This window comes from Branchiostoma belcheri, unplaced genomic scaffold (genome assembly GCF_001625305.1).
Source record: "Branchiostoma belcheri isolate BF01 breed outbred unplaced genomic scaffold, Haploidv18h27 scaffold108, whole genome shotgun sequence".
NCBI classification, from domain to species: domain Eukaryota; kingdom Metazoa; phylum Chordata; class Leptocardii; order Amphioxiformes; family Branchiostomatidae; genus Branchiostoma; species Branchiostoma belcheri.
The window spans coordinates 238021-261815 of NW_017802469.1; the positions used below are offsets into that span (position 1 = coordinate 238021).

The 23795-nt window shown below is 39.2% G+C and overlaps 1 protein-coding gene across 7 annotated transcripts in view; it reads left to right on the forward strand.

Moving 5' to 3' along the window:
* LOC109480657 (tensin-1-like) overlaps positions 1 to 23795 on the forward strand; it is a 128407-nt gene that overhangs the window by 66612 nt on the left and 38000 nt on the right. For 6 of the 7 annotated variants that reach the window (XM_019782910.1, XM_019782889.1, XM_019782897.1 and 3 more), the window contains 2 exons: positions 14248 to 14289; positions 19380 to 19441. In XM_019782910.1, the coding sequence (XP_019638469.1) occupies positions 14248 to 14289; positions 19380 to 19441 (104 nt within the window). Of the gene's footprint in view, positions 1 to 9241; positions 9328 to 14247; positions 14290 to 19379; positions 19442 to 23795 lie in introns of those variants that run through there. The other variant, XM_019782932.1, reaches the window with a different exon arrangement.

Genomic DNA, 23795 nt, shown 5'->3' on the forward strand with positions numbered 1-23795 from the left:
AGATTTGCAATAAAATAAAATTTTAGAATCAACTGCAAAATGCTCATATTTGCCCTTAGCAGTTGAAAACAGTTCTTTTCGTCATAGTTGTTACAGTTATTCCATCTCTCAATGCAATGGTATCATTTAAAGTTCAAAATTCACTGTTTAAATTTTGAACGAGCATGGTGTGTTGACTTCATGGCTCCTATCGTACCATTTTGGGCCATAATAGGATGCCTAGGCCTGTTTTTATTTTTATTTTTTTTTCGCCCGCCCGCTCCATTAGTTTTCTAGAAAAATCCGTTAACCAAAAAATTAAATTGGTGTGGCCTAATGACATTATATGAGTAGACCTTTAGGAAATAACTGGATGTTCAGGTCTTGTGCACCCTGCTAAGTGGACTCCTCAAACTCATAATCCTAGAGTTACCACCAACAGATGGTTGTCCTTTCTGGTATGACATCTTTTATTTCAGTTTAGTTGGAAAGGGTAATGTTCTCTAAGATCAGTAGGATACAGGTCATGAATTAGTTTAGTGACCCTATTTCTTCCTCTAGGCCTGTTTCAAAACAAGTATGATTAGGGTCACTGAACCTAAATCAGTTTTCATCTTACTGATATGATTATGATTATAGAGATAAGTCCTTGACAGTCTTGTGGTTGGTTATGATGTTCTGTACCATCTTTATAATTTTTTTAGTGTGTCATACTCATAGATGTTTTTTTTTCAGTTGGGCACATACATTTACTTAGATGTGTAGGATGGTGGCAATCTTTTTCAGTTTTCTGTTTCCTCTTCTTCTTCTCCACACAAATAAGGTCAATGACTTGAACCAGATGTCTATCACCATGGTAACTAGTGTTGGGGTACATCATGTTGCAATTTTATAGCAAGAGGGATTTAGACTCCTGTCTGACCATATCCATGTATATGAATGTTTTCAAGTAAGAATTATTAGAGCAGACCATGTGCAAAGGGAAACATTATGTATTTGCTTTGCAAATGTTACCTTTCTAGTTTCCTTTTACCGCTTCATGATTCCATCTACAGTTGAGTCTAATGACAATGTCACCCCTCAGACTTGCTCAAAAGATGCAGGAGATTCTAAAAAGACAAACACCTTACATATAAAGCCTTGTTCTTCTCCCCAGGATGTTGAGAAATCACATGTATCCAGCGTAATAACAAGGCTCGCTACACGTGATTAGAGGCCCGGGCTCCTCTTTCAAAGGGAGCCAATCTGCATATCAAAAATCAGGGATTGGAGGAGATTATTTTCGTTGGAGATGCGGGCAGTTCCATATGATTAGAGGGGGGAGAAGAGAATCCGACAGTTTGCCATCCTTTACATTTTTGTTAAGTTCTCAATTTTCTGTTCCGAAACAACATTTTTGTCTGATAGAGTGAGAAATATATCCTTGTCATTTTTACTTTTGGTGTATTCCTTTTTTTCCACTCATCGTTTACAATGTATGAGTTGTCTCGACCATCCTATATTCAAAATGGACTGGTCCATATATAACTACCTGGTAAGTGTCAGAGGTAGATGTGACTCAGGTTAAACCGTTATTCCTGGAGCTAGGCTCTCTTCATCCTCAAATCAAAGTAGCACTAAATGTCGGTGATCATACTACTGGAAGATGTGGGATGTGGGTGACTATGTCAGCCTTGCTCAGGTACTGTCATTCTAGTTCATACTTCGTAATCTCTTGAAATCTGACATTTCTTGTCTGATATGTTTAGATATCAGTTAAAGACCTGTCTAATCATGATTAGCCTTGCTCAGGTAAAAATGTCTACAAAATGTCTAGCGGACATTAGACATGATTTAGACATTGCTGAACAAAGGCCAGTCGGGAGAACATTTAGTACACATAGTTACTGCAAAACGACATAGAAATAACCCAAGGTGGACATTTTATATCCATAGTCTCTTCACACGTCAGGTAGGGACACCCCTAGGAGACAGTCCTTTGTTTAGCACAATGTGTACTTATAAAGATATTAGCATCTGTCTGTTAATTAATTGTGTCCTGCTCTCTAAATTGTCTTGGCTTTGTGCAGTGCTTTTCATATAGATGCGAGTTTTCACAGTTTTTTTCTAAAGACATTCTGACAGACACCTCATGAACAATGGAAAACACAACAAGCAAGTCCTCCCCAAAAAGACCCTGTAAAGACCTGGGAAAGACATTCTTACAAATGTTTAAAAAATGTCCGGAACTTTCGAGAATGTCAAATGTCCGTTACACGTTTTATAGACATTTTTGGCTCTACCAGTGATAGTCTCTTTAATTTTAAATCATACATTTCTTTCTGATGTGTTTAGATATCTGTTTATATCTATTTGTGATGATTTGCAGTTATGAAAGATTAAAAGGTATTTTAAAGGTGATCTTATAATTGTCATAATTATGTTTTGATTAGCAGAAATTTTTAGCATCATCGGTATTTAACAATCTATCAATTAATAGAAACAATATGGTGATAGAAATATGCATTGTAATCAGTAAGTAAGGTGCCTTTGCATGCAAGTCGGTAACAATTCAACCATTAAATAAAATTTACTGTGTTTTTTTATGCAAGGTTTTTTTGTATCATAGCTCCCTGGATGGTCGAGTTTGGGACATTTTTACAGTCAGTGAATTTTATGGTGATGAAAACTGTTCCAGTTCGTTAACAGTAAAAGTGGTCATGCATATATCCACATTGATTAGTCACACTAATTGCTTCGTTAAGGAATTATGGAGGGTGGAAGGGTGTTAGGTGTAACGGCCATTCGGGAATAGTAAGAAACTTATTTCAAGAAGGAATACAGCTTGAACTAAATCTATCAATGTTTTTGCGAAGATTCTAGTTGATTTTAGATTTATAAATTTTGTACTTTTTTTAATGTTTCATAAATATTACTGCCAAAAATCTACAACTACAATTTTTACTTGCAAAAAAGGTTGAAATTTGCACGTGAAAGAATTTGTTTGCTGAAATATGAAAGCAAGCTTCAAGAATGGAGAAAATTTTTAGATTGTTACATTTTACCATCCTAAACCTTATACTAATAACTTTTCCATGTATTTCCTACAAATTCAAGTGATTTTCAAATTTCCAAATTAACCTATTCCCAAGAGACTTAAAATCTATCCAACAAAAATTTTGAGTTACAGATGAAAAATTATACCACAGGATCACATTTTACTACGTAAGAATTTGGTACAGCATATTTTCTGACATATTTTGGGGAATTTTTTTTCGCGCGCAAATTTTTCATGCGCAGAAAGCCTGTTCCCTTAGATCGGATTTAAAAGTTAGCAATCACAGCCTTCAGAAAGTTATAGCTTTGTGTATTGTAGTTACAGAAATCATTTGCGGTGTACCCAGGCCACATACTGTAGTCGGTAACACACCTCCATAGTTATAACACACCAGGGAACAGCGTCAGGGACCTCCCTAAACAATGGAGCAGTGGAGCTCCTCCACCCAGTCCTTATCTCAGCTCCACCCCGTTAATTTTCAAAACTAGTGTTTTTACACCCTTTTCCAGGGTTCTTTGGTCAAATTTACCGATATTTCGCACCCTCCTCCATTCTGTCCTAAATTTCTGGGGAGATCCCTGAGCGTCGTAAAAGAGGAAAGATTAAAGTGGCATACGGGTAATAGCTTTTGGGCAACGTTTTAAATAATATCTACAATGTTATTGCAACTCCCAAGATAGTAAAGTGTTATGAAACCATGCAGGTTGGTACATGTATTACCTGTATTAGACTTTTAGTAACTTAATATGATACATTTTATTAAAGCAACTTTTTAAACTTTTAGATTTTACTCGAGAAAGTCGATATTTTGTCTTCACCATTGTGCAGAACTATGACATGATATTTATGAATATGCAGTATATTTGCTCATGGGATAATCATGAATTTCATGAGGAACAGGGGAAAGGAATTGCTGGGTAAATTTTGGTCAGTGGTGCCTATATTCAAATTTGCCTGTCACTTTTGTTCCAGTGGATGGCAGAATAATCATAAAAGCAATTAGTTCAAGATCATGGATTATTCAAAAATTTTTCATAGAAATTTTGTCACAAATTCCAAACGAAAATCATTTAGCTTGTGTAAATTTTAGATGAATGACAAGCAAGGAAACCAAAAATGTAATTCTTCATTACCTTGACAATATTGAGTTGTTTATTGCAAATTCATGCCCGAGGGCTAATTGCATACAGACATTGACAAGAAAAATGTGGTGATATAAGACTATTTGTTAACATGAAGTTCTACGTGTACGATATACTTATCAAACCTACTATCTCTACTTAAATCTAATAACGTTGGTATACATGCAGGATAAACAGTAGATATGCAATATATGAACAAGGTAACTGCTATTCTAATCTATTCTGTTCTATTAAACTATTTTTGCCATGCTATTAGGTGGTTTGACTTCTTCTCAGGAGGCAGTGGGAGTTGAATTGTCCGACTCTTTAAAAAATAAATGGGTTGGGAGACTTTTAATATTATGTGGGGAATATTATGTGTTGGTCTATAGTCTTCAGAGACTTGTGATATTTAATCTCTTTAATGGAAAAAAAGCCTTGGTTTTGCAGTTGCCTGCCTTTAAATATGAGTCATTCTTTAGGCCACACCAATTTAATTTGTTGTTTCTTGGATTTGCCCTGTCCATTTTTTCAGATTTGCAAAAAAAAAAAAAAAAATCCTGGGGTGCCTTGGCCTGTTTTTTTTTAAATTTTGCCCCGTCGCTTCATATTTTTTCTGAAAAAATCCGAGAAACAACAACTTAAATTTGTGTGGCCTTAGAAAAAGAAGGTAGAGAGAGGATGATGATCACAGGAGATTTTGTTTATCCACAGTTGCCATAGAAACTGCTAAAAGTAGGAATCCGACCCAATTACATTAACACATCCCTTTGAGTTACCCTAGAACAGTTAGTCATAGAAGCTTTGATGTTGTTGAGCCATATAAAAACTCATTGCCTTTGATGTGGGGATGTGCAGCTGAGATGTAATAGTTACATGTAGAATCTGTTTCCTTCCTTTGAAATCATGATATGTCTGTGGTGAAAGTATATAGGGATCAATTTTTGTGTATGATGGTGTCTATGTTGACTCATCATTGTTTGAGAAGGACTATTTTTGCAAGGTCATGGTATGTACATGTAAGTTTTTCATGAACAAATTGGTTGGATTTACCTGAAAATGATTCACATTTTAACTTCTAAGTTTGATTTTTTTTCGGAAGATTAGTGGCCTACACTTTGTACTTGTGATTTTTTTTCTCTCTCTCTTTGATGTCTTGATACTCTATACTTGATGCACATTTTAAGATGTCTGTGTGTGTATATACCAGTAGAGAATCCATTTGTTGTAGTGCTCTCTCAACTGTGTGGCCCAAGGGCTATAGCAACAGAGATAAGCACTGCCCTATACACCAAAACGTGCGGGAAGGACTTTAACATAAGTTGTAGCTTTTGTCTGTATGTAGGGATGGAAGGTGTCAACAAAATCATTTTGAAAAATATTTTTTCCAAATTTGTCAGAATTTGTTGTTAAGTGTAATGGGGAGGCTTCCTGAATTCAGCATAGTATGTAGCCAGCTCTCAAAATTTGGCATAGAGCATTGTCGGGACCCCCATGCAGGCCCTCTTAAAACATCACCTGTGCTTCAAAGTCCCATCTGGAGCAATCTCATGTTGACTGCTACAGGACTCGCTACAAGATTAACTCTCCTCACTAGGTCATAGTCAGGCATTTTCATCTGACAAAACAGCCCAGATGGCAGTCATTTCTCATAGAAACAGATTTGCGCTGTAACGTTACCTTCATAATGTTTTCGGTTAGGTTGTCCTGATAGTGATATTGTGAGCTAGATGGGTTAGCTGACCTTTAGAAGTAGGTCAAATTGCAAACTGGCATGTTTAAAATCTCTTTCAAACAAATACTTGAGAAATCTAAAGATCTTTTAAAAAGGTACTAGTATATAATCTTGCCATATCTCTTGAAGTCTTCACCTTCATATACATAGATTTTTATGTTTGTCATCTGTATCTGTATCTGTATAGCCGGTGTAACCGCCCTTCAACGTAACACACCAGCTTCGCAGGCACGCGGCACAGTGGCAACTGGCTACATGTTACACCTAACCCTTGAACATCTAACTCTAAACATGGTTTAAATCTATCTAATGACAATGCCCCTACTGTACTTAGTGACAGCGAGTTCCACTCTGCGATAGTTCTAGGAAAGAATGAATTCTTGAACACCTGAATCCTTGGTTGATAAATCTGGTACTTGAAGGCATGGCTATTTCTTGTTCTCTTCTGGGCTGGTATTAGGTACCTATAGACCCTGTTCATACCAGACTTACATTTAGCGGTTTCAACCGGTTTTTCAAAAACCCGGCTAAAACCCTTAGCGTTCATACCAGACTTTTGATAACCGGTTTTGAAAAAAATCCTGTCCGGTGAATATCCAATTAATCCATCATGACTGCAGTTTGAATAACCGTTCCTCCCGCTCTTCCGATTGTTGTCATTGGCCTTCTTACTCTTATGCCGTCTTCAGTTTTTTTTTTTTACCTTACTGCGGCACTGATCCTTTATCTTCAAGAAATCAGCCTCCTCCAACATTTTTGCTTCGGTAGAGCCCTCGCCGCCCCCCCCCCCAGCTTTTTCGAATTCGGCGACTCCTGCTCTCCAAACCTAAGTATCAGGAGCGTCTCGTCCGCCGACCAGGTTGCGTATGCTGATTCCATCGCAAAATGAAGAGAAACCATGGAAAAACAGTGGAAACGAACTCAAGTTGGTCAAAACAATGCGATCAAAAATGCTTGCAGGTCGCACACGGTCAGGATGCTGACCCCGTGACCCCGGAAATTTGACGCAAAAACCGGTTCAATAAACCCTTAGCGTTCAGACCAGGTTTTTCAGTGGAAAAACCCCTCAAAAACCACCTCCCGAGGTGGTTTTTCAAAATCGGATTTAAACCCCTAAAAAACCGGTTAATTTGCGTTCACACCAGGTTAAATAAAAACCGGTTTTTGAAAAACCGGTTGAAACCGCTAAATATAAGTCTGGTATGAACAGGGTCAGAGTTGGGACGTCATGCACGGCGCAAGGCAGTTTGATATACAGCTTTCATAACTGGCATGTATTATTACTCCAAGATGAACAGTTGATATGAGGTTTTGACACACATGTACATGTTGTAAAGTTAATATTTCACTGAATGTGGTATGGTGTGCTCTCATGGTGATGTATTGTCCATAGTAGCATGAGCGTAGTTTCAATATTCTGTGTGCCAATGAATGATGTTTTACACATGCATTGTTTCAGCATACAGAATCTGATGTTGAAAGTAATCTCTGTCTCAATATCTTATGCGAGCAGACTTTGTCACTACAGTAACTGCTTTTCCAATTTAGTAAGAGTTTTTTTTTTTGTTCTATGGCCACCAGGCTTTTAGCTAGGATTTTTTTGGTGGGTGTCCATTTTTTTTATTGTATGCTATGCACAGTGAAGACGGGCTGAGTGCAAGATTTTAGGGGGGCTTTTTTTAGATTCATAATGCTCTCAAACACTACTTTCTGCATTTTCAGGTGTAAATTTGAGTTCTTTTCCTTCAGTAAACCATCATTTTAGTATTTATAGTAAGGCTGAAGGGGGGCATGTGTGCATGGCAGTGGTTGGGAGTGGAAAAAATAGGGCGTCTTTAGGGTGTCCTACAAAAAAGTAGGGCGTCCAGTTTCTTATTATTTTCAGTACAGGGCGTCCAAAAGACACCCTGGACACCCCCTAGCTAAAAGCCTGATGGCCACACCAATTTAATTTGTTGGTTCACGGATTCGCCCGCTTCATTTTTTTTCTGATTAAAAAAAAACACATTTCAGGCTCTGAATCAACTCCAACTATTTTGGTCCTAACACTAGAAGGAAGTCCCTTCTTCTCTTCAGAGTTGTTACAGTTTTTCCATCTATCAATGCAGTGGTTTGATTAAAAGTTTTAAATTAATTGTGTGTTGACTTCATGGCTCCTATCATAGCATTTAAAGCTATCATAGGATGCCAAAGTCTGGTTTTTTTCCCTGTCGATTCATATTATTTCTAAAAAAATCTGAGAACCAACGAATCAAATTGGTGTGGCCTGAGGTGCCCCAAAACATGACCAAATCATGGCAAATGCTGATGAAATGTCCCTTCCAAAGAATGGTTATATAGGCCTCAAATTGTACAGGGTAGGGTTCTATTTAGGGTTCTGAGGACACATAAGATGACACGTAACATGATAATATTGATAATGTTCTCAAAACAATACCCAAACCATTTAAACTGTCATCGCTGATTTGCAACTACCGGTAACATACTATTAACTTAAAACCATGTGTCCAAAAAGTTTCTGTCAAAGTTGTTATGCTTTAACGTTATTACAGGTCTGAAAAAGAATAATTTTTGACCCAGAAAATGGAAAATAACATAATTGACAGACTTTTGTTTACACAGCCTGCGATCTATCATGATATACTTTTTGCTGCTTGTTATTTTTGAGCAAATATTTTGATTGGCAAGTGCCACCAAAAATGGGGTCATGGTACTGTTACATATCTTCCTCTGATGTGTCATTCTTGAGGGCCTGCATGGGGGGTTAGTGATTACGAATTACGCAAAATTTTCGCCACCGAGTTACGTTAAAGTCTCAGAGCTGATTACGACTTGCGGCTAATGTCCTATTGCGAATTACGTTGATTTTTGCAGAGGCTGCCTACAAAATACGAAGTCTAAAAAGGCCTGATTACGCCTTACGAAAAAGGGCATGCAGGCCCTCATTCTTTACTGTGAGTCACAGAGTAGGGCCTATGTGCCATGCACCAAGCTATCCACTCATATACTTGATATTTCGCTGGTGATTGGTCAGAAGGTGTTGTCTGTAAACATTGAAATGGGCCTCTGAAGAGCGGCTTGGGTTTCCAAAAGTGGGATAGCGGTATGGCAAGTGTAACCTAAGATTGTGTAACCCCAGGGCGGGTTAGACTAATTTTACACTTCATTAGGTACAATACAGGTTACTGAAGAGGCCAGGGAGTCATTGTTGTATGCTTACGACAGGTGTATACACCTTTGTTCACCTGAAAGACTGAATGTCAAGCCACACTTAACACGGAGAAGAGTATACTGACTTCTTGCCCTCTGTCGGATGGCTTTTATATTTTTGCCCGGAATACCATTGTGGTGAGGACTCGGGAGTTTATTTACAGAGCTCGGAAACAGCTAAAAATAAGCGTGGTAAATACACGGGTCAACTGTAAGGCAAGCTTGTCGCAAGTACAGCAAAAATGGTGAGTTTTTCTAACCTTTTAAGTCTAGTACATTAAATGGATGAGTGGCGGATCATGTTAAAAGTGAAGTTTTGTTGTCCTCCTTGTACATGTACATGTACAACAGCAAAGGAGTTGCATGTTTAGGGTCCCATTTTACATTTAGTTTTTGTACAGCAAAAATGGTGAGTTTTTATAACCTTTTAGGCTAAATGTTAGGCTAAATGCATGAGTGACAGATTTCATTTCATTTTCATTTTTATTTATTTACCCAGGGTAAACATGTCGCCGCAAGGGCGTTTTTCAATGTTCCCTGCGGACATATACATTTACAAAATATACTTATTAGCTTAAAATAACAAACAGGAAAACAAAGGTACAATTAGCTTAATTGCAAAAAATAACATATTGGTAAAGTGCTTCAAAATCATACGGTAAACTAATAACTTATATGAAACAAGCGAATAAAATGCAACAAATGAAATAAATAAAGAAGGTAATGGAAATTTGCATATCAATGTTACAAAACAAAAGTAACGGTTACTATGTTGCGAGAACATTCTGGTTATACAAACGCTTAAACGAGGCGACGGAAGCTGCTGTTTTCAATGTAGATGGGAGAGCGTTCCAAAGAGCTGCACCAGTACTGGACAAGGATTTCTTTTTGTATTGTAGATGAGCCTTAGGCAGTTGTAGTCCCCCCTGTGCTCTTAAGCGTGTATTGTATGAGTGAACTTCCCTGAGCTGTGTGAAGAGATCCGAGATGTGAGGAGGGGACAAGCCATTCAGAGCCTTGAATACAAGCACTGCTTTGTTCCTCTTGTGTAATCATGTAAGAAGTGAAGTTTTGTTGTCCTCCTTATACATGTACATGTACAACAGCAAGGCAGTGTCATGTTTAGGGTCCCATTTTACATTTAGTTTTTGTACAGCAAAAATGGTGAGTTTTTCTAACCTTTTAGGCTAAATGTAGGCTAAATGGATGAGTGACAGATCATGTAAGAAGTGAAGTTTTGTTGTCCTCCTTATACATGTACAACAGCAAGGCAGTGTCATGTTTAGGGTCCATTTTACATTTAGTTTTATTGCAAGCAGATATTTTCATGGCTAGATGTAAGAAAAAGGTACAAGATGCTTCTTGACTGGTGCCAAAAATCATACATTATAAGGAAACAAAGTTAGATATGTTCCTCCATATACGTGTACAACTGCAAAGGAGTTGGGACAATGTTTAGGGTCCCATTTTACATTTAGTTTTATTGCAAGGAAATGTTTTCTTGCCTAAATGTTAGAAAAAGGTACAAAAAGATGCTATCACGAGTGGTGCCAAAAATCATACATTATAAGGAAACAAAGTTAGACATGTTCCTCCATATACATGTACAACTGCAAAGGAGTTGGGACAATGGTTATGTTTAGGGTCCCATTTTACATGTAGTTTTATCGCAAGCAGATATTTTCATGCCTAGATGTAAGAAAAAGGTACAAAAAGATGCTTCTTGAGTGGTGCCAAAAATCATACATTATGGAAACAAAGTTAGACATGTTCTTGGCAGTTGAGAATGTTTGTGGTTGGAGAATGCTTGAGCTGTTCCTTGCAAATTCCACGGGTTCTACAAAGTTGGGCTTAGCGATAGCATCGTGCGGTCTCCCCTAATGTACTGTTTATGAAATAGCTTTAAGTGGGTGTCATAGTCTTGGTCAGCATTCAAGTGAGTAACCCGCCTGCAGCAGAAGTATACATAGAGTCGTGACACTTCTGACAAGCTGGCAAAGCATTCTTGTTTTGAATCACGGTTTTCCAGCTGCCCATGGCAAAAGTAGAGAAGAAAAGAATAAGTGTTGATAGCTTATCAGCAAGGGTAGGTTTTCATGCCCGTAGCCAGGGGGGGGGTCGGGGAGTTTGGACGAACCCCCCCACAAGGCTGAAAGGTCCACTTTTTGGTCCACTTTTTATCTAAAGGTCCAAGATTTTTCCGTAAGATGGACTGATTTGTGTCACCAGCGGGGCTGAAATCGTAGGAAAATGGCTCACTTTGTCACTGAAAAAAATTATCTCTGATTTTTTCTTTGAAATCCTCTTAAAAACACAGGAAATGCTGTGATTTCAAAAGGTTCATTTTTCAAGATTTCCCGGGGGTGCATGCCCCCGGACCCCCCTATAGGAACCTCGTGCCTTCGGCGCTCGCTGTTCCCTCAAACAGTGGGAAGAACCCCCCATTCAAAATCTGGGCTATGGTCATGTACTCTGCATGCTGTATGCATAGTTTTTGTGTCAGTGTTTCCTCTGATTGTCAAACACTTACAAGCTCTCACCTGGGGTGGGTAAAGGTCAAGTAGGGCAAGTCATCATTTAAACTGTTGAAGGGTCCTTCAAGGAGGCTCTAGGATTTCAGTTTCAGCCTAGATTTTAGCCTGGTATACATCTGTACTTTGTGCTCCCTATCAGATACATGTCCTGGAAAGAGACCAGGTAGCTTCATACATGTACATTGTACATGTACATGGATAGCAATTGCAAGAAGTTAATTACATGTAGGTGCAATACAGTTTAGGCCACACCAATTCATTTTGTTGGTTCTCAGACATTTTAGTTAAAAAGATACATGTAGCAAGCATAAAACATCATAAAATGAGAGGGCTAGGAAGAAAACTTAAATATGTCACTGTATTTACTACATAACACTGAGTCCACCATGGCATCAACCAGGTCCTCAGACTTTGCTTTCATAGGTTTTTCCAGTTAACCATATTTTCAAAAAATCTGAGAACCAAAAAATCAAATTGGTGTGGCCTTACCATGTATAGATATAATAAAACGTATACATGTAATGTTAAAGGTGTGTGAACATTCAAAAGGTGTGTAATAAGGATAATGGTAAGAGAAGTAGATAATGTTTCTACTTTTCTTTGCATAAAAAAGAATTCAAACAAAAGGATTGTGGTATGAGATCTCTTAATCTCATAATGGCAGGTGGGTTAGAGAGATATAATTCTCCCATCTGTGCGTACTGTTTTTGGAGTAGGATTTTGATCTATGATGTTGTAAGATGATAAAGATGAACTGAAAAGTTCAATACATCCATAATAAAATATGCCCTTGGTACCTTATGCTATTTCAGAACATACTATCATGAAAGTTCATCTGTGTTGGTAGTTACATAAATGACTAAGTTACATGTTCTGAAATACGTTTAAACAAGGACATTATACACTACATGTATATCTGTGTATAATGTCCTTGGTTTCAAGTTAAAGCTGTTGGTCCAACACAAAAATCTGGTCGAAAGCTCTAGGTGAGAACTTTTTTTTGTGTCGGACCAAAAGTTTTAACTTGAAACATATTTCAGAACATGTTAGTAATTCTACATTTTGTAAGAGGTTGAATTATACTAAAGTAGAGGCTATATAGACTATCTCCTACACTGCCCATTCATCTATAATGATCAGCCCCCAGCTGCTTAGAGTTAGAGTATCACCTAGACTCCCTCCCCATCTATAATGATCAGTCCCCAGTTGCTTAGAGTTAGAGTATCACCTAGACACCCTCCCCATCTATAATGATCAGTCCCCAGTTGCTTAGAGTTAGAGTATCACCTAGACACCCTCCCCCATCTATAATGATCAGCCCCAGTTGCTTAGAGATAGACTATCACCTAGACTCCCTCCCCCATCTATAATGAACAGTCCCTGGCAGCCCAACCAGCAGGTGCCGACTATCAGCAGACACCGTGGCACCAGTTCAAGTTTATTTCTTCAAGTTTGGGCAGGCTGGAATGTGCCAATGTCACTCCCTCCCATGGCCTTCCTGCAATCTCACAAACAGCCCCCCTCCCACCCTGATAACTCCTGTCAAATTCCTGCCACCACTACCAACAGCAACTGTTGCTTTTCCTTCAAACAAGGAAGCCCTTATGGCTTCTGACAATGGTGAAAGGCTCTCTCTCTCATGTATAAAGACTGTAATTATAACATCTGTGTCCATAATATCCCCATAGTCCATAATATCGCCACCTTGAGAAACAGTGTTTTTACTGCAACATACCCTAGTTATGTACATTGATGTGTGAAGGAGTGCATACCAAAAGTATGTTGCAGTAAAAATATCTTTAAGCACACTGTTTCTCAAGGTGGCGATATTATGGACCCTGGTGATATTATGGACACAGATGTTATATGTTACTGTAATTCACTTTTATGTTCACGGTAGCAAAAGTTCACGGTCTGAGAAAAATGGACATGTTCATGGAACTACATGTGTATATTCATGGTGGCGACATGTGCAGGAAAAAGAAAGTCCAGGAATTATTTGTTAACTGTAATGATAAGTTCACAGTACAGAAGTGACAGTGAAAACAGTGAACATAACAGTACAGTGAAAAAATCAGGAATTACAGTATACCTATACAGAACTTGTTTTGTGGATTCAAATTTCTTGTGTATACATTAATGACTTTGGAAACCAACCAATCAATCCATCTTTAGATGCATTATTTTTAAAAAGTCACTTTAGTACATAATGCAAATTCAGTTTTGAGCCAGCAAAATATATCAGTAAAAGTTAACGTTTTTCATCTTCGATTGAAAGCTCATCTGTGTTGGTAGAATCCATAGTCAGAAAGTTTAAGCTTGTTCCAACACAAGGAAAGAACTCACCATAAATTGATGCGATCAACCAAAAATTTACGGTGAGTTCTTTCCTTGTGTTGGAACAAGCTTAAACTTTCTGACTATTTTTCATCTTAATTGTTGACTACGATTTGAAATGTTTAGATAGCTTGAGTAGGTCAAAAGTGGAGAATCACTGTCCTCCAAGTGTGTCTGTGTATTCATCAGAAAGGCACTGGAAGGTCACCATGTTGTTTTCTTAAATGCTGAGTGATGCCCTTCCTTGATGTTATGTCAAAACATCCTAATGCGGTGGTGTTTTCTGTTCCACAGCCGAGCAATGAAGGCCTCGCAAGACAGCATTCTTCAAAAGCGGTGAGTGCTCTGTGTATATTTTCACAAGCCTAGATTGTATTCTGAATCATATATAGTAGTAATTTCCAATGGCCTCACTGTGTATACAGGTGTCATTCGAGATTGCCCGCATCAGATAGCTTTTTGCACCAGTACCACTATTCTTTCTGTATTTATCTTTGATTTTTCTCAGCTTTTTACTTGGTTGGAATACCAACTGTCAGTGGAAGATTTCAAGCATATGAGTCAGTTGAAAAAAGTGAAAAAGAGCTTAAAATCTTCACATTTTGGAGTTAATTATTTGAGGCCAAAGCAGTCAATGCAACACAATAACCTAGTATATTTGCGAGTGCTATTTTGAGCCCTGTAAATTCAATATGCCACCAAACTTGGTCCTAGTTTAGGGTCAAGTGCAGTCGTGTGGAAACTAGCCTTTGACTCACCTAATTTACCATGAAAACGCTAAGTACACAGAATCTATTTCTGGCTCAAGAACACCACCAATGCTTATATATAGGGAAGTGTGGAATTCCCCCAGCTAGTACACCTACACATATGCATGTAACACACTATCCCTGGACTCATTTCCCCTGATAATGCATTTGTGATGCTGATCTAATCTTTAATCTTTGTGTCACAGACTCCTTGAAACTTTAAGTAGGTAGCAGATTAAACACTTTTATCACAAGATAAATGAGTCTGAAGAATATTTGCACTGTAATGAAATTTTCCTTCCCCCTTACATTACTTGGGTCACACCAATCTTCTAATTTAAAAAAAAAAATCTTTGGAAAAAATTTGAGGACCAACAAATTAAAATGGTGTGACTTAATGAAGAAACCCATGTACATTGTAGGTCTAGGTGTGCAGGGAAAAAAATTACTGATATACATCATGTTTAAAACAGATGTAGATATGCATTCTGAACTGTCTGCTAATACATGAAGTTGAAAATCTTTATCATGAATGCTTGACTGTGATGTCTGTGCAAAACCTGGACTATTTATGTTTTTTGTTGGATGTTTGGTCAACATTGCATCAGAATTTAAATACACAACATTTTTAAACTGAAAACGGGCTGTCATCTTTAAATCACAAGTACAATTAACCTTAAACAACATGTTCTGTGAAAGTCCCAAACCTGGATTTTTCTTGTTTTTTGTTGGATATTTGGTGAACATTGCATAAGAATTTTGCTCACTACAGACAATATCTTTTCTTACACAACATTTGAAAAATATAGACAGACTGTCTGACAATCACAAATACAACCTTGAACAAAATGTTTTGCCAAAGTGCTATTCACTATTCATTCATTCGAGATGCTACAATGTACATATGTAATGTACAGGTACAGGTAAGTGTGTCCCTAGGTGTCATATGACCTGGACACTCCTTCCTGACATGTAAGAGAAAATGGGCCATGTCAACAAGATGGTCTCCACAGTAAGAGGAGCCTCAAAGCTGATTTATTTACCAAAGTCACATCATACTCTCCCCAACATCTCCCATGGGGAGATAATTGCTAATGGCAGGACGTCAGGGATTGGGGTAAAGGGTAAGATTTCTGAGGGTCTGCATGGGGGGTAGTGATTACGAATAACGCAAAATTTTCGATGCCGATTACGAATTACGTTAACGTCTCAGAGCTGATTACGACTTTACGATTCGCGGCTAATGTCCTATTACGAATTACGGTGATTTTTGCGGAGGCCGCCTATGAATTACGAAGTCTAAAAAGGCCTGATTACGCCTTATGAAAAAGGGCATGCAGGCCCTCATTTCTGGAAGCACACATCAAAGGGGGCTTGGGGAAACAATCCATTGGTAGTAGAAGTGTGTCCTAATCCCCTACATTCAGCTGCTTTTATCTTTTGTAATCCTAGGATCATCTAGAGCCTAAATATTAGATCAGTATATTTGATATGGAGGGATTAGGGATAGAAATCTAGGTAGCTAATTTGTCAAAGATATAAGAAATTGCCAATCACATTATCATATTTTGTAAAAAAAAGGGTCTATCATAGGTCATAGGTCTATCATCTAGAGCCTAAATATTAGAACATGTAAACAGTATATTTGATATGGAGGGGTTAGGGATAGAAATCTAAGTTGCTAATTTGTCAAGGTATTAGAATGTGCCAATCACTCATTTTGTAACAAAAAAAGCATCTATCATTGAGAGACTGAGGGTTTAGATGTTTGATGACAGTACTACTGTAAATATTCACGGTTTTTGCATTGCTAATGAAATCATAATACTGTAATTCCTGATTTTTTCACTGTCACTTCTTTACCGTGAACTTATCATTACAGTTAACAAATAATTCCTGGACTTTCTTTTTCCTGCACCTGACGCCATCGTGAATGTATATAGTTCTGTGAACATGTCCATTTTTCTCAGACCGTGAAATTTTGAACATACAGTGTGTGTTAAGTGAATTACAGTGCTTTGAACTTAGGTTAAAACAGTGTGAAAAGTTCCTTTCCCCTTCTACCTACTGCAAAATTAAATCCCAGTGAAAATAAATGACTTTACAGTATCTTTCTAAGAGGATGTCAGCTCTTTTCTGTCAAAGTTGTTTGTCCCAGGAATGTTATCTCCTGTACCTTGACCTGTAGTGACCGTTTGCCACCAAACTTGCCCCAGTTTGGCAGGCCTAATGGTCGGTGTTCTGAGGGGGCCTGCATGGGGGGATCCCGACAACGCTCTACGCTGAATTCGGAAACCTCTCGATTATGCTTTACGATAAATTCCAAGTGGCTACAATGAATTACGTAGAATTAAAACGGCGAATTCGTTTACGCAAAATGTGCCAATTATGTTCTACATTGAATAAAAACGGCAGCGATTACGCTCTACGGAAAAGGGCATGCGGGGGGGCCCCCTCTGAGGCCAAAACCAGGGCGTGTCAGTCAAGGCACGTCTCTCCAAATCTTCAGAGGATGTTGAAGACACCTGAGCTGGTTTATGTGTGGAAATGAATCCTGTTGATGGTGGCAAAATCCAAGTTTCCACAATGTCTGTGTCCTGCAAGATAGCTCATACTGAGCTTGTTTTGTGAGGGCTTGCATGGGGGGTCCTGACAACGCTCTACGTTAAATTTTGAGAGCTGGCTACGTATTATGCTTAATTCAAGAAGCTTTTCTATTATGTTTTATGGTGAATTCCGAGTAGCTACAACGCATTATGTAGAATTAAAATGGCAAAAATGCTCTACACAAAAATATGCCAATTACGCTTTATGTTGAATTAGAGCGGTCCGTCTACGTAGAATTAAAACGGCTGATTACGCTCTACGGAAAAGGGCTTGCGGCCCTCCTTTTGTACATTTTTATGCGATTTTTAGCCACTAAGGCAGGCTCTCTATTTTGTCATAAAGAATAAATGGCATATAAATCTTTTTTTTTACACCAGAAATGGGTACTGATTCCTACACTTCAAAGTGGAGTTCAAGAATTCAAATCTTTCATGTTTACGTTAAGGCCACACCAATTTAATTTCTTGGTTAACGGATTCGCCGCTTCATTTTTTTCTGATTTGCAAATAAAAATAAAAATTCAGAATCAACTGCAAAATGCTCATATTTTGCCCTGAACAGTTGAAAACAGTCCTTTTCTTACTACTTGTTACAGTCATTCCATCTTTCAATGCAGTAGTATCATTAAAAGTTCAAAATTCATGGTTTAAATTTTGAACCAGCCTGGTGTGTTGACTTCATGGCTCCTATGGTACCATTTTGGGCCATAATAGGATGCCCAGGCCTGTTTTTATTTTTATTTTTTTTCGCCCGCCCGCTCCATTATTTTTCTAGAAAAATCCGTTAACCAAGAAATTAAATTGGTGTGGCCTAAAGTTTGAGATGGTATTTTCAAAACCTTGTGCTTTGTGATGTAAAGATAAGGAGGCCTTCACTGCCCGCTGGTTGGTGCATTGTTTGGAAGCTTTTCCTTGGTTGTGAAAGAGTTTTTTTAAGGCCACAGCAAGTAAATTTCATGGATGACATCCTCCACAACTCCAAATTTAATGCAAGTGGGGAAAAAAAAACAAGGCGGTCCAAAAAAAATAAGGTTCCTACATTTTAAAATTTTGACTCAATCATTGTACAAATGGTTTTGATTCAGTGGGAACACCACATATACACAGCCACCATCACATACCACTGCATCAAAGTAAGAAACAAAATATTAAATTAGAGACTTTTCTTGTCTCCTCTCTTCATAGTTATCTGCCATCCACCTTCCGGCATGGCAACAGACATCTTGCCCATTTTCAGCATGTTTACAACTGTCAGAAGGCAACAAAATTTCTTATTTTTTTCTCCAAAATCAGGCAAAAGTTAAGGTGCGTGCTTATGTCATCCATAAAAATTACTTGCTGTAGCCTAACGGCTCTCGGCAAATATGTTGGCACATAGGCGCACCAAATTCGTAGTGATTTTTTGGCACACAGTTCTTGTATGGTGGAGTGATGCCTGCCGAGCCTCTTAGGCTAATCTGTCTAACTGTGTGAAAGATTAGTGATCAGAAAGACACAGTATTTAACAGTCAACAGACAGTCTGTATGTGGTCTTTTTATAGTCTCTCTTACATAACACTGCATTAGCTGTAAGTGTTCCATTTATTCTGCTGGCCTTTATGCTTTATGTAAGACCATTTGCCACCTTTGCATCAAAGTGCAATACCTATCATAAGTACATGTAGTTCTGCAAGAGTAAAATTACGACAACATGTAGGTACAGTACATGTAGCAAAAGCAGTCTTTTTATGGACGAGTCACTTCATCCCAAGTAGAGAGATCGCTGCCTTCTTCTGATTGGTACTGATAGTTGATTGGATCAGCTGTTTCAAAATGGGAGCCAATCACAAGAGAGTAACAGTTTCCCTCCTCAAACCTCTACTTGGAAAGTAGTAGAGTCAATGTCTTACTTTAAGTGCTAGAGGGTGTTTTTGATCACTACACAGTACAAGGCAATGTCAGTGCTTCTTTCTTCCAGAACCATTATATATTGTTAGTAATTGATAGCATTTGGTATATCTTCAGAAGTCTGGACTTTTATTTCTTGTGTCAAGTGTCAAGTGTTGTTAACCTTTCTTTTATCTATTTTCAGCAACCACCAACAACTTCAAAAACCATGATGTCCTCACATGTTCGCCACAAGGGGCCAACCAAGTAAGTCCTTTATTAGTTCACATGTACCGAAATTCCTGTGTAGCTTAATTATGTACAGAGTAAAATTGTGTAGACTGTAGTCTCAAATATAGTAGATACAATATAATAATCTCTAATATAATATAATAGATACTGCACATATCATTTAATTCGAGTTCTTTGTTTTTTAACATTAATAACAAAAGTCTATAGCCTAGTAGCCTCCGTAGCAGGCTTATAGAACTGGGGGTTTGGTGGTCTTCGGCTGTTTTCTGATTAGCCCAGTTCTAAAAACGGGGGTAATTCAACCAGGCCGGCTATGTTGTCTATATGCAATCAGAAAATAGCACATAATAGCTCCCAAAGACCTTGAAGACCCCCAAACCCCCAGTTTTTGGCATGCTATGGAGGCTAATAGCCTAGGAATATTTTGGTCAGTATGTTGTAGTACATGTACAGTATGTCCAGCTTGACACATGCCACACATTTAGTGGTACAAGCCCAGTGAAAAAGCATCAGAAACTGTGACCAACCGATTCTATACTGTGTCAACTATTTAGCCCCTGAAGAATCTGAGCCACTAACTACACTCATTAAACTTCACGGTAGTGGTTAGCAATTGGAGGGTTAGCAAGGGGGTTTCCAGTTCTCTATTGTAGGAAATTTTTATTTAGGGGGGTTAGCAAGGGGGATTCCAGTTCTCTACTGTAGGAAATTTTTACTTAAATGTGCAATTTTTGCTCAAATTTTTTTTTCAAACAAAATGTTGTAGATGAAAAAGTATTTATTACTAATATGATTCAAATGTACTTTTACAAGTGATAAGAAGAAATGCACAATCAGACTGTACTAGTGTTCTAGTCAGTGTCTGTCTTTCCATCCGTCATTTGATGGAATTTTGCCATTCGTGGCAGACAAAAATTTTACCCAATCTGTCATCTTTGATGGACAAAAATCAGTGTGTAAAGGTATGGAATGAGATGACATTGAATTAAGCGGATTTGTAATTCGTCTAACAGCAAGATTTTCTCCTCACAATGTAGGAAATAGCTGTTTAAAGGGTCCCAATTTCAAAATTTTCATTGGGGAGCATGCCCCTGGATGCCAATAGAATTGTTACTCGACTTGACATGACAAAATTGTAGCCTCCATAGCATGCCAAAAACTGGGGGTTTTGGGGGTCTTGAATCAGGGTCTTTGGGAGCTTTCATGTGCTATTTTCTGATTGCATATAGACAACATAGCCGGCCTGGTTGCATTATCCCTGTTTTTAGAACTGGGCTAATCAGAAAAGAGCCAAAGACCACCAAACCCCCAGTTCTATAAGCCTGCTACGGAGGCTAACAAAATTGAGATGACTGAAAAAAAATTCAGGCTGGCTTGCACAAAGAGGATTTACACACCTACTGATTGGACACAGACTCTAAACCTGCCACGGCTCTCAGAGTTTAACATGTGAGACCCTCTGGCCATTGGGATCATCCCCAGACAAGATGTAGTGTGTCTAATCGTTAGTTACAAGTTCACCTGGGCCAGCCTGATGAGTTTCATGGATTTCGGATCTGCGGAGTTCCGTGGACTAGGGACAGTAGGGTCGTGGGAATGGACTTGTACTTAAACTTGTCTGTCGTAGCAGCTGATCCCAAACCGAAGGATACATCTTACTGAGGGTTATTCCATGTTCAAGGGGTTCAACCGAAAATTGTTCAGAAGAAATGCATAGGTTTTAAAGGCATCCATTGCAGTTTTTAGGGCTTGAAAACCCAATTTCAAAGCCAACATTCTAGTCATTTATCTACATACTGAGTTGAAACCACACTATCCCAATGTATATTTACCCTCATGGAGCAAATATTCTGACGGAAAATGGTTACAGGAAGGGCCCTGGGCTGATTTTTAGGGCACGTGTACCACCCAGAAAATAAAGGACTCATCTTGGGGCTTGTTTTTTCAGTTTTAAATTCCCAAAGTATGAAATACTGATTTAAATGTGCTAAATTTCAATGTGAAGCAGCATGTGTCGATATCATGAAGATACCTTTAAGAAAAGTTACAATGTGAAGAAATAGTAACATAAAATGGGTTGAAGAATATCTGTGTTGTTCCCCCTCTTGGGATTTGAAGTAGTAATTAGTTTGTTGGAGAGTGTCCGCTGTCTGAATCGGTGTGCAAGTAATTATAGTCTTACAGTGATATGATACCATACAAGCTGCTTTGAAGTTCTGAGGCAAGTTTGACGTTCAGACAAAAAAACTACAGTTGATGCCAAAATCCACATCTGCCTAGATCACTGCTTAGGAGAAAAAGAAGTGGTTAAAATTCGTCAATGTTAAAAAGAAAATCAGTTGACTGCTGTGGGAGGGCCTGCATGGGGGGGTAGTGATCGATTATGAATTACGCAAAATTTTCGCCGCCAATTAAGAATTATGTTAAAGTCTCAGAGCTGATTACGACTTTACAATTTGTGGCTAATGTCCTATTACGAATTACGTTGATTTTTTTGGAGGCTGCCTACGAATTACGAAGTCTAAAAAGGCCTGATTTCGCCTTACGGAAAAGAGCATGCAGACCCTCTTGTGGGACCATCATCATTGGCCTCCCTCCGTCTGGGCAGACGATGGCACGCGCCTCCTTGAACAGGTTCTCCTGTGGCTGTATAGACCGATCCTTGAGTGACAGTCTCTGTTGCAGCTCTCACAGATAAATGTTGAAGTATGCTGAGCTGGTCTCGTCTTTTGTTTTTCTTTCTTTTCCTTTCGCAGTCTGTCCCGATCCTCATCCGCCCTCTTCACCCCTGTTTTGACAGTGGATTTCCACAGGGTGCGGTTAAGGGCGATGTTCTCCCAGGACTCGGAGTCGATGTGTGCTGCCCTAAGGTCCCTCTTACAGACGTCCTTGTATCGCAAATGAGGGCGGCCTTTTTTCCGAGTTCCGCGCTCAAGCTGGCCGTACAGTAAGTCCTTTGGAATGCGGTCTTGATCCATGCGGCGGACATGGCCTAGCCATCTCAAACGACGTTCACTGAGAATCGCATACATGGTCCTGGATCTTGACCTCCTGAGGACCTCGGAGTTTGTAACCCTGTCCATCCAGGTAATGCCCAGGATCCTACGTAAGCATCTCATGTGGAAAGCATTAAGTTTGGCTTCTTGTACCGCATAGGTTGACCAAGTCTCGCTTCCGTAAAGAAGAGTGCCAAGGACACAGGCCTCGTACACTCTAAGCTTTGTTTGTATGGACAGATTCTTGTTTTCCCATACTCTATGTTTGAGTTTTGACATTACTGAAGCTGCTCTGCCAATTCTGGTATTGATTTCTATGTCAAGGGACAGGTTGTGGGTGACCGTCGACCCAAGGTAGGTAAACCTGTCGACTACAGCAAGACTGGAGTCGTTCACTGTTATAAGAGGGGGACATGGAGCATTCTGGACCATAACCACAGTTTTCTTTATGCTGATGGTTAGTGAGGAAACTCGTGGCATGCGCTTGAAAAACAATCCAGGAGACGCTGCAGGCCTTGTTCTGAGTGGCTAGCCAAAGCTGCATCATCAGCGAAAAGAAGCTCCCTGAGAAGGACACGGATTGTCTTTGTTTTTGCTCGTAGACGGGCCAGGTTGAACAGCTTGCCATCGTGACGGGTATGGATGTAAACACCGTCGTTGGAGGATCGGAAGGCATAGCTCAGAAGTAGAGAAAAGAAGATACCAAAGAGCGTTGGGGCGAGCACACAGCCCTGTTTGACCCCGCTGAGGATTGGGAATGGCTCTGACATGTTCCCATCGAAACTGACCGTACTCCTCATGTTGTCATGGAATGACTTTATTATGCTAAGTAGCTTTGGTGGGCATCCAATCCTTTCAAGGAGCTTGAACAGACCACTGCGGCTAACCAGATCAAAGGCTTTGGTGAGGTCGACAAAAGCCAGGTAGAGGGGTTGATTTTGCTCCCTGCACTTTTCCTGCAATTGCCTCACTGAGAAAACCATATCGATGGTGGAACGCCCAGCTCTGAAGCCGCATTGAGTCTCTGGATATACACGGTCAGCTATCACTTGCAATCTGGACAGAACAACACGGGCAAATAGCTTGCCGACGATGTTGAGGAGGGAGATGCCGCGATAGTTGTCGCAGACACTCCTGTCACCCTTGTTTTTGTAAAGTGTTACAATATTTGCATCCCTCATGTCCTGGGGCACCGAGCCCTCCTTCCAACATAGACTGAGAAGTTCTTGAAGATGCGGAAGGAGTGCTGGTTTCCCTTGTTTGATTACCTCTGGTGGAATGGCATCGTTTCCCGGGGCTTTTCCACAGGTCAGGGCATCGATAGCTTTCTCAAGCTCAGCTGCTCTGGGACCACACAAAAGAAATAAGGCAGG